The sequence below is a fragment of the Mchenga conophoros genome, linkage group LG6, assembly GCF_057382185.1.
Source record: "Mchenga conophoros isolate Kocher_MC1m ecotype Shallow Benthic linkage group LG6, M_conophoros_male_GT1.1, whole genome shotgun sequence".
In the NCBI taxonomy this organism is placed as follows: domain Eukaryota; kingdom Metazoa; phylum Chordata; class Actinopteri; order Cichliformes; family Cichlidae; genus Mchenga; species Mchenga conophoros.
This window is the reverse complement of record NC_140531.1, coordinates 42,638,029-42,649,035: the sequence shown is the minus strand read 5'-3', so window position 1 is coordinate 42,649,035 and position 11,007 is coordinate 42,638,029. Positions and strand designations below refer to the sequence as shown.

The 11,007-nt window shown below is 47.1% G+C and overlaps 1 protein-coding gene across 1 annotated transcript in view; it reads right to left on the bottom strand.

Moving 5' to 3' along the window:
• Positions 1–1,137: 1,137 nt before the first annotated feature.
• The window catches only part of dok1a (docking protein 1a), a 10,236-nt gene continuing 366 nt past the window's right edge, over positions 1,138–11,007 (bottom strand). Inside the window, exons 2-7 of the mRNA XM_085278238.1 lie at positions 9,962–10,040; positions 5,278–5,393; positions 5,094–5,204; positions 4,922–4,991; positions 4,311–4,483; positions 1,138–3,423 (exon numbers count right to left, since the gene is read on the bottom strand). Coding sequence (XP_085134364.1) covers positions 2,578–3,423; positions 4,311–4,483; positions 4,922–4,991; positions 5,094–5,204; positions 5,278–5,393; positions 9,962–10,040 — 1,395 coding nt within the window. The 3' untranslated portion in view covers positions 1,138–2,577. The remainder of the gene's footprint in view (positions 3,424–4,310; positions 4,484–4,921; positions 4,992–5,093; positions 5,205–5,277; positions 5,394–9,961; positions 10,041–11,007) is intronic.

The window sequence follows — 11,007 nt, the reverse complement described above, 5'->3', positions numbered from 1 at the left end:
AGACCAACGTGTGGCGCAGAGGATGAATAAAAGACGCTTTATCACACGCGGCCGGATCATCATCCACGATGGAAGCTGCTGTGATTCATATTTCTGGTGATAGATACAATAAATCTGATCAGAGTTATGAAGGACGTTTATGCACAAAGGCCTCACACCAAAGGTAAAGCTAGTCACGTGATGTCACCTGCTTCATGCAGGCCTTTATCCAAGGAAAGGAAACAACAGGCTGGCACAGGGAGGACACGAAAACTCTAAAGGCCTAACTGAACACGAGGACCAAGCCCTTCTTGATAAAGGCTGTAACAGCGCCATCTTGTGGTCACATTTATGCATTACAGCGTCAAAAAAACTGGCTGGCGTTGAGCAGTCAGCAGCTGACGTCTTCTAAGCAACAAGGACTAAACCATCGTTTATGTTTCCTCCGTTTTGTATTATTACCTGATGGTTTTGCATCTAAAACCTCTTTTAGGATTATCGCGCATTAGTTCGGCTTCAGTCACAGAAAGCTGTCACCGGATCATCTCTGCAGCACGTCTGCACACGATGAGCAGATAACCTCAAAGTGACGAACATTTGATTTAAAAAAGAAAGGCTGAAGTTACAGAGGGCTATGTTTCCCCTCGACGCCCTCAGGTGTGCGACCAGTCCAGAGCACACAGATCCAAGTCTACAGTTTTAGGCGCCTCCACCGCCACATATGAAGCTGTGTTGTGAATCTTTTTCTATTAACTGAGTCAAAGAAAAGTCATTTAAAAGCAAAAATTTTATCCACAAAGGTTTTGTTTCACTGTTTAACCATAAATTAAGTCTACAGTTCATGTTGGAGTGTTGGAAAGTCCAGCAGTGCCGCCTTGTGGTAAAGAAGTGAAGTACATGTCTAAGCACGTCATGTGATGGCTTCCTGTTTTATCTGTGCGTGATGCACATCCCCCCCTGCTGGTCAAAGTTCATCAGTGCATCAGGCTGTCTCCACCCTCCCATCCTCACGCTTCTGGTTTTGTTGCTTTAGGTTGTTACGTCGATTAAATTTAAAGGAAATAAATGAATGTATAACGTGTGACTTAAATGAAATCAGAATCATAATATTTTATTAATCTGCAAAGAATTTTGTGATCACAGTCACAACAACAAACACAGTAACACACTGAACTAATTAAATAATACAGTATATTACAAAGTTTACAATATACAAGAAATATTTCTAATATGTACAAATATGTTAGTTATAAACATCCAGATTATTACAGAGAAACTTTATTTCCACTGTGGAGGACGTGCTGCAGGCTGCAACTCCTGCACTGTGTGCTGTGCATTAGATGGAGGAGTTGTGCAGGAATGATTTCCTGTGTCGTTCAGTGGTGCATTATGGGTAATCTCAGTCTCTCACTGAGCGTGCACCTGTGATTGCCCAGCATGTTACAGAGTGGGTATTATCCATCATTGTCCTCATCTTGGACAACATCCTCCTCTCCAGTGAATGCACTGGAAAAGTAAAAAAACATGACCTCACAGCGCTCGCCGGCTGGTCCAGGTGGACACAGACACGATTGAGCAGGTAGATGATGGCGGGGAACTGAAGGGGATCCTGATCTGATAGGTCAGAGATGGTCCAGGGTGAGTCTTTCCAGGGTCTTTGTGACGTGGGAGGTCAGTGCCACAGGCTGTAATCGTGGGGGCCACTGGGACGCGGTGTCTTTGGTACAGGGACGAGGTGTGAGCACTGGGACCCTCTTCAGACTCAGCACGAACAGTTTATGAAAGACTCCACAAAGCTGGGGGGTCTCGAGGACATGGGGACTCACCCGGTCTGCTGCTTCTCGTTTGTCTCTGAACCTGGTCTTGACTGAAAGTGACGGGTGGGGGAGGGGCCTCAGGCAGCGGTGCAGTGTGGTAAATATTTACTCTGATTCATCAGGTGTTTGAACACGACGCCAACACTCCACCTTTCCCAATTGCTTATGTGAATAAACATCTTCTGTTCTTATATGTGTATTAGTGTTAAAAACACCAGGATTGACTCAGTGGAGCAAAAGTGTCATATATTTGTTTTATTTAAAGCACAATATTAGAATAAAGCACAATAACACTTACGGTAACAGATGATGGCGATACCTGTCATAGCTCCTATATTTACACAGAAACACAGTAAGGCCCACGTATGTAACATGACTCAGGGACATTTTTGCAGCATACATTTGTGCATCGTAACCAAACAAGCGTGTTTACAGTTTTATATGTAAAAATCGTGTATGAGAAGTTTTCTATGTGGAAAAATCAGTCAGAGTATGAATTTGCAACACGGGCGTGCTAAACTTATAAAAATGCAGATAAACAGATACATTAACATAAATCACATTCATGCAGGTTTATTTATTTACCTGTCTTAATGATTAAATATTCATATTTTAGGAAGCAAGCAAGAAGTTTCTCAAACATCTGATCCCTGACCTTTCAAAACCGGCAGTTCCTCCGACGTCCAGCCTACATCGCCTGAGCTGCGGTAACACGAGTTTTCAAACAATTTTACTATGAAGAATGTCAATGATGGTTTCAGATGTTTTCTAAACACCAGAGTTAAATGATGCCCAGGTTTTCATAGATTACATCATCAAGCGGACAATCCGAGGCTTTTGTTGTGCTCCTGTTGGCGATAGGAGACGAGGAGGAGGGGGTGCTGTCATTGGATGACGAGGGGCTAGACGACGGTGCTTTCTTACAGACATGAGCGTAAAGATGAGCGAAGGGGTCGGCCTTGGCTTCGCTTTTCAGAGACACTTCGCTCCGTCTGCCGGGTTGGGCGTAGACCGCATCACCCTCTGCTGAAACCTTCGTTTCTTCTTTTTTCTGGAGGACGTTGTCTGTGTTCTGGTGATGGCCGACCTTGTCGTACACCTCCGAGTAGACCGAATCCGGGTCGTCTGCGCGAGGGGGGGGATGCGGAGCGGCACATGGGGGTTTGAGAGGAAGAACGCTCGCAGGGTCGATATACGTGGCTCTGACAGGCGGGGGTTTTGTTACAGGCCGGATGCAATCAGTCGGATTAGCGTATATGGCCTCTGACTGGTCTCCATGGTTACCTGCAGAGGAGCCAGCAGGGACCAGTGGGAGTGGCATGAGGGTGATAGGAGGCGGGTGATCTTCCCGAGCATGTGCGCTCTCTTCTCTGCTCTCCTCTGTCCTCAGCTTGTTCTCCAGGATGGCGGCCATGTTGGTCATATCGGGGACTTTGGGGAGGGGCGAATGAGCCTGTATGTTGGTTACCGCAACCTTCTCTCCCTCTGGGTTTTGGTTGGTCGATGAAGTCTTCAGTTTGATGGTGCTCTGAATGAGGGCGAATATCTTCTCAGCCTGCGGCGTCTCAAAGATGAACGCTCCAGGACCGGAGTCGCAGCGCCGCCCGGCTTCGATGGTTAGGGTCAGCTGGGAGGAGGAGAGAAAATAAACGTCTTACACTTGTGAGGCTTCAGTTTCACTTAAAGCTTCCATCATGAACTGAACTTTAACAAGAATGTGAAAGAATTTCAGGTGAAAACATCAGAGCAAGAGAGCCAGACTTTTCGGTAACACCGTTTTGCACCACATGATGGCGCAGCAAGCTAATCCAGCACCCAGCAGGGGAGGAAGAGCTGGTACCCACACGCATGTGGAGGCGAGATATGGCTGAAGAATTATCACCAAACACAACCACATTTGATCATTTTATATAAATGATAAAAGTGAAACACGGGCAAACGTAAGCACGGTTCCTGGAGAGTGCTAACACTTTTGCTCTTTTTCTGTTCAGGCGCACGCCTGCAGACGATATCGAGCCACCAGTAAAGCTGACGGATTCAGAGCTCCATAAAAAAGCTCCAAAACCTCCCTGCTGTCGGGCTTGAGTCCTGATCTCAGGCTAAACACTGACTTTTCCTGCTTCTCCTTACAGTCTGATAAAATGGCGCCCCCATGTGGTGAAAGATGTAATAACAACATGCAACAGGTGATACAAAAAGCACCTTTACATTGTGACCATGAGCACTTTTACTAGTCCCCCCTAAGGACCCCAAAGCACTTTACACACCCAGTCATCCACCCATTCACACACTGGTGGAGGCAGCTACAGTTGTAGCCACAGCTGCCCTGGGGCAGACTGACAGAAGCCAGGCTGCCATATCGCGCCATTGGCCCTTCTGGCCAACACCAGTAGGCGGTGGGTGAAGTGTCTTGCCCAAGGACACAACGACCGAGACTGTCCAAGCCAGGGCTCGAACCGGCGACCTTCCGATTACAAGGCGAACTCCCAACTCTTGAGCCACGATCGCCCCCACCTTATCATTCCCGTATCGCCTCAGGAGTTCGTACGGCCACTCGTGAACAACCTTCTTCTTCTGGGTTTCTTTCAGAAGCAGCGCCTCCCGTCCCACCTGCAGCCAGTACGCCCCCTGCAGGCCGCAGCGGGTCGCTGCCTCCGTCCTCTGAATCGCCACCCAGAACTCAGAGGCTGTAAACAGGGAGGAGAGTCTGTCATTCATTACTATGCAAATAAAGCGAAGCAGAACACTGATGTGATAATTTTAACACAGTTTAAATACATGCAGTTAATAAATACTGACAGCATGAGCAAAAAGTGTGAGGCTCGGCTTCTCTGTGCTCCTTTAAGGATGTTTCTGAACACTACGTCAGAGTGCATGTTGAATGTTAGGAAGGTTATTACGGTCCACTTTTACTGAGCAGCCAGAGAGAGCTGAATATTACATTTCTGCAGTATCGTGTACATCCCTGTAGCTCACTGTTTGCTCAGCGTGTGTCAAATTTTCCCAGACTCACGTTTATGTGAATGTATCAAAACTAGGGGATGCAATAACTGCTCGTCCTGTTCCATGGGGGGCGCTCTTAACCGGAATTGAGTATTTGGAGAAGACAAAAGCAAAGAATTTACCTTCTTCTACTGAGACGTATATCTGGTTCTCCTCCATTTGGGGCTGATTGGAGCGTGGACGGCCTCCTTTCTGAGAGAGCGAATGAAGCAAGCTTAAATAATTAGCTGTGAAATCATGAAGCTGCACATTTGTGTGAAACGTAAAGAGAAGGAACATTTGTGTCCTTCACACCTGAAACGTGCTTTGGCACAGTTTGTCCACCCAGTCGGCACAGTCGTCTCTGAGTGCGGCGAACACCATGGTCCTGTCCTGAGTCTCCACGCAGAACGCCCACATGTTCTCCTGCAGACACAAACCAGCTTTAAGCGTCTTTTCGACTTTTGACGACTGGAAACGTGAGAGTATGACGGCTCACCATGGGGCAGGCCTCAGCGTTCGGGGGGAGTCTGAGGACGCTGATCAACTCGGACAGTCGGACCACCTTCACCCTCCGGTCCCCGTGTTTTCTGACCCCAGTGGCGAGATCGCCCCCTGCAGGATGCACCGTGCACAAACAGGCAGAGCGTTACAGCTGAGTCGGCGGCGAACGCCTGACAGACATAAATCACGCGGCCTGTACGGCTTCTTCTCAAACCAGAGCGACTCAAACAATAAGCTTCGTGCGCACTCTGCACTGCGGCCGTTTCCACCCGACGAGTCTTTGCTCAGAGCGCACGATTCTTCTCCGGGTGGAGAAACGTGAGGCGACATGTTTGCCTGAATGTCAAACAGCCGCAGGCGATACTTCCACTCGCAGGTGTGGGAGTGTTTGTGGCTGAGCTCTGGTTTAAGTAAGATTCAAATGTGTGTGTGAGTGAGCTGAACACCAATATTACTCGTCACAAGGAAAAGGCAGAGTGATATTTAAAGATGAATCTGTTTGTAAAGACAGGATTAAGCACTGAATCATCCTGTCATACTCACTCTCACGCAGACCTGCGAGCCACAAGCTCGACCTGCGTTAGCTTGCAGACTCGTGTTTATCTGACTCATAATTTAAGGGATAAACATCCTGTTTTATCCACGAAGCTCTGAGACCAGTGACAGACACGATAAAGTCATCATGTAACTCCTGTACTCAAAATCATTTTTGCAATCAAAGAAGTCACCCCCTGCTGGCAAAGAATGAAGGTTTATGTCACTTGTCAGATCGGAGTACATTCATCTTTTATAGATACATTTTGCTGTGAATCGGTTCATCCATCGAGCTTTGGGTCATGGGGGCAGCAGACACCCAGACCCCCCCCCCCCCCGTCCATCCACCTCTTCCTAACTAATCAAGAGGGACTCCAAGCATTCCCAAGCCAGCTGAGATATAACCTCAAGGTCAGTCCAGGGTCTGCCTCCGTGCTTCCTCCCAGTATCCCAGCAGGCATCCAAGCATCCGCCACCATCTTCTTTTGATGTGGAGGAGTAGCAGCTGTACTCCAAGCTCCTCCTTTCATCTTTCAGAGGAAGATCATTTCCACATTATCAGTAACTACCCAGAGCAGAAGGTGACTGTAGATCATCAGTAAAGCTTCACTTTTACACTCAGGGCTCTCGGTTCGGCGTTCGCACCAGTCCATCTGTTGATCTCGTGCTCTGCTCTTCCATCATGTGTGAAAAGACCTCGAGGTGCTTCAAATCTTCTACTCGAGGCAGCGACTCATCCCGGATCAGAGCGGGCACACCATCCATTTCCAGCTGAGGACCATGGCCTTGGAGCTGCTGATTCTCGTTCCTGCACACTGCACTCATGATTTAAAGAACCTCGTCTTCTCTTAATAGCAAAGCTGAAATCCTCAGGCCACCGAAGCTGAAGAACAGAAAGTGAAGAATGTTTCAAAAGCAGGCTTGAAAAAACCCAAACTGGCATCCCAGTTCCAGAAATTGGAGTATTTGGAGCACAGAAGGAGACCTGGCAACACGGCATGTATGCTGTCAGCAGAACCTCTGGAAGGTGGAGGTGCTTTGCAGCTCGCACATGGATGTTTCCGATGATTTTCCCGGACTGAACTATATATTTTAGCAGTGATGTCGTCCCTCTGTCTTTGAGGCCTCTATGCAGATGACAACAACACTGCAGACCTTCTCTAAACTCCAGCTAACGTCAGACATCCAGTTTGAGTGAGCAGGGAAGAAGCAGGAGAGAGGTGTCGAAGTGAAAACTACGTTTCTCCCTCCAAGTGAGAAAACACTTGATTCATGCAACTTTTTGACCTTTATTGGATTACAGTGACCTGCTTTTTATGAACGCACCTGCCCGCTACCTAAAGAGGTTGGATACTGTCCACCATTGTGCTTTATGTTTTATTACTGGAACGAGAGAATAACTCAGCGTGATTGTTTTTAACATCGCTCTAAATTTGATCTGTTATTTTATATTTTTCACATGTTTGTACAGGATATTGTATTTGTTTAAAATGTTATTTACTTGAGAAGTTCAGCCATCCGGGAGGGGCTCAGAGTAGAGCCGCTGCTGCTCCACATCGAAAGGAGCCAACTGAGGTGGTTCGGGCATCTGACAAGGATGCCCCCTGGGGTCTCCTGGGTGAGGTGTTCCAGGCATGTCCCACCGGAGGAGGCCCCGGGGCAGACCCAGGACACGCTGGAGAGATTATATTTCCCCAGATAAGCTGGAGGAGGTGTCTGGGAGAGGGAGGTCTGGGCTTCTCTGCTTAGGCTGCTGCCCCCGCGACCCGGCCCGGATAAAGCGGAAGAAGATGGATGGATGTTATATACTTATGTGGTACGTGTATTTTGACTTTTGTTGCTATGATACCAGGTCTCTCTTGGAAATGAGATTTTTTACCAGGATAAATAAAGGACTAATAAGAAGAAGAAGAACTCCAGATAAATAATTTCCTGTTAGTGTAGCTTTATTCGTGCTTTCTTTCTGGAGCTCAAACACACTGACTGCATAGAAACTTCGGACTTCTCTTATTTTTACTCCACTTGTGTATTTGTGAGCAAAAGTCAGCGAACCTGTGCAACCTCAAACATTCCTGTGTGCACACACCTGCAAAGCAAACAGCAAAACTCGGTTACACGCTGGACTTTGGACACTGGATCAATGCTTGAGTCAATGTTTAACCTCAGTTTGGTTGAAGTGTGCTTGGCGTGTATTGAGACTTGCTGATTATTACAAAATTAGGTGACGTCTGATGTGTTTGCAGCAGATTCTGCAGAACATCTGAACTCTTGGTCCAGACGAGTGCAGGAGCTGCTCCCCCAGGCCTCTGGTCCCCCTCTAAGTACTCCTGAAAGTATATTTACTTTTACTACTTCCTTTGTAACATCAGTACTCTTGCACTGCTGATTCTACTGCATCTCCCTCACAGCTGAACGTAATTTGCTAAAAGTGGCATCAGGATGAATCTGAGATGAGTTTCAGTCGACCAGACGTCACCATGCAAAAACCCGACCGAACACTAGGGGTCAGTATTGTCGCACATGTGGCAGCAGTGAGGATTGTTAGCTGGTGTGTCTGCAGATGACAGAGAGATTACTGTTCTCATCCCCAGATTCAGTTCAATTCAGTTTCATTTATACAGCGCCAAATCACAGCAACAGTCGTGTCAAGATGCTTTATGATCTTTATCATCACTCATGAATCTCTGCAGGTGAGAGGCGAGGAGCATCTTTGTTAGCATTAAAGCTGTGAAGCATCCCTGCATGTATTTGTGTGCAGGTCACAGAGAAAGGACTGAAGGAAGCACTGAGGTTCTGTGACGAGCAGCTCTCACCGTGTCGGACACTTTCTGGCCTCTGCGTTGATCGCACCTTTTAAAGACCACTGCTGGCAGCCGTTTCTCTGCTTCGGCCCGGTCCTCATTCACAAACTCTTCTCTGATGTTCGTGTGTCGTCCACGTAAAATGTGCATGTCATGTGTTCACTGTGCAGATGCTGCCGCTGAGCTTACATAACATCGCCCTCATCCCGGGCTCTGTTAAAGCGTCAGATCCGGTGCTCGTGTTCAGCGGCTGATGCTCGGCCCGCCGCTGCATGCATGACATGCATTCAGCACCACCAGCATCCCTAACATGACACGATTCCCCGCCTTTTCGTGCTCGTGTGGTTTTATTTTTAGCTCCCCAGGAACTGATATGAAGCCGGCTTTCAGTGCTGAGCGTCTCCACTGAACACGAAAGCCGAGTTTAACTTAAAGACATGAAAGAAATATTTAATTAGTTATGTTTTTCTGTTTAAGCTGAATATTTTGGACAGTGCAGACGTCCCACAGGGGTAAAGTAAAGAAAAGGTCTGGAGAATCACAACATCAGAGGATGATTGAGAGTTTTTCTTTATAATCTGCACTTTGTGTCTGTAAATAGAGCATCAACATCAAAGCTGCAGTTCCAGAAGTGAGTCCATGTTTGCACGTGCAGGATTAGAGCCACTGCTGCGATCATTGCTTTCTTATGTAATCAGGATTATGACCAACACTTCAGATGTTCTACCTTTATAATACAGTGGTTCGTAAAATCTGTCTCCACCGCCTGTTCAAAGGTGTATTCCAGCTACCGACAGGTGACAAATGAAAGGATGAACCCCTGTTTCCTATCTGGAAGCATCAGTCTGTTGTTGAATGTGAATGCCACTAACTGGCTCTGCTGATTGAATCAGCGCCATGTTGTTCCTCCAAAACTTACGTGCACGGATCTGCATGTAAATGTTACCTGAGGTGGAGCTCGGCAGGCGCGTGCGGGGGGGCTTGAGCACCTGCCCCTTCAAACATCTCTGCACGGCCCTGGAGCTCCCCACAGCGTTTCATTGACCTGATTAAACTGTGAAAATCTGACATTTAGTGTCACGTATTAAATATCACCTCAAATATCAAAGTGGAACAGGATAAAACCTGAGACGTGATCGTGATGTGACGGATAATCCAGGGAGATGACACAGAGCTGCTCCAGCACCTGCTCCCCCAGTCTGGGTTCAGCTGGACTGGAAATAAACTGGGCTTGGTGTGAAATCAGTGAGCTTCAGTCTTATTTTACTGATGTGAGCGCTCAGTAACTAATAAGAAACTATCACTGTTATTTTCATCATTCACATAACGAGTGGAGCTGTTTACCTCCCATATCCTGGATCTCCAGTCGGCCCACTCCACTGCTGCTGGGGGGCGTCAGAGACAACCACACCGGCTTCCATTTCTGAGGACAAAGAGAGACGTGAGCGCCGTGCTGCGTACAAACAGGACACGCCACATGAGAATTTATCAAAGGAAAACAAGGCTGTGTCTACGGAGGGCCCAGAGTGTCAAATGAAATGAATAAATATGTATCAATAAATTAATTAAAATATTCAAACATTTCATTGTTTTACAGTTTAATTAATTATTGCATCGTTATGTGCAGCAGCTCATCTTGAAGTCATTTACACCAGTCACTGTAACTGCAGGTCATGGCGCATCGATCCCAGATCACGATGCAACAAAACCTCACAGACAGCCGTTTCCATGGCAACGTGGACACTGCAGGGATAAAACAACAAAGCAGGGCTGATGTCTCAGTCTGAGCTGTCCTCCTGTCCTCATGAGCCCACACTCCTGACTCTACCTGCCAAGTTCAAAGCTGAGAAGTACAAACTCTGTGTTCTTGACTGGTTTTTAGATCAGGGTTAGCCCCGCCCCCTGACTTTGATGGGTGAAACCGTGAAATAATGAGTTAAATAGTGAAATACTTACACATGCTTTAAATATTAAATTAGATTTTTTACAGAATAATTGTTCACTGGATTCATTCAAACATGTGTTTCACTTTGGGCACTCTTGGTCCTCCGTAGAACTCCTCCACCTTCTGCCTCGATGGCGTCAGCCTGAGCCTTTCCTTTATGAACGCCATGCATCAGAGAGGTCACGTCCGGCGTGTCCTACATGAGTACGGACCCTGCGCTCACCTATGATCTCAGTCCTTTCACAATAAAAGCAGGAACGCGTTACTACAGGTAAACGTTTGGCAGCTCGCCCTTCAGTAAAATGATCGTCTGTGGTTTTTCCATTTTTCAGTCACAGTTTCGGGTTGGTGTTGTGGGTGTGCTCGTGACGTAAAGGAGTCGTGAGCTCACGCGGCGTGTGTGTGTACTTTGTGTTGTGCTGGAATGTGAAGCTGTGTTTCAACA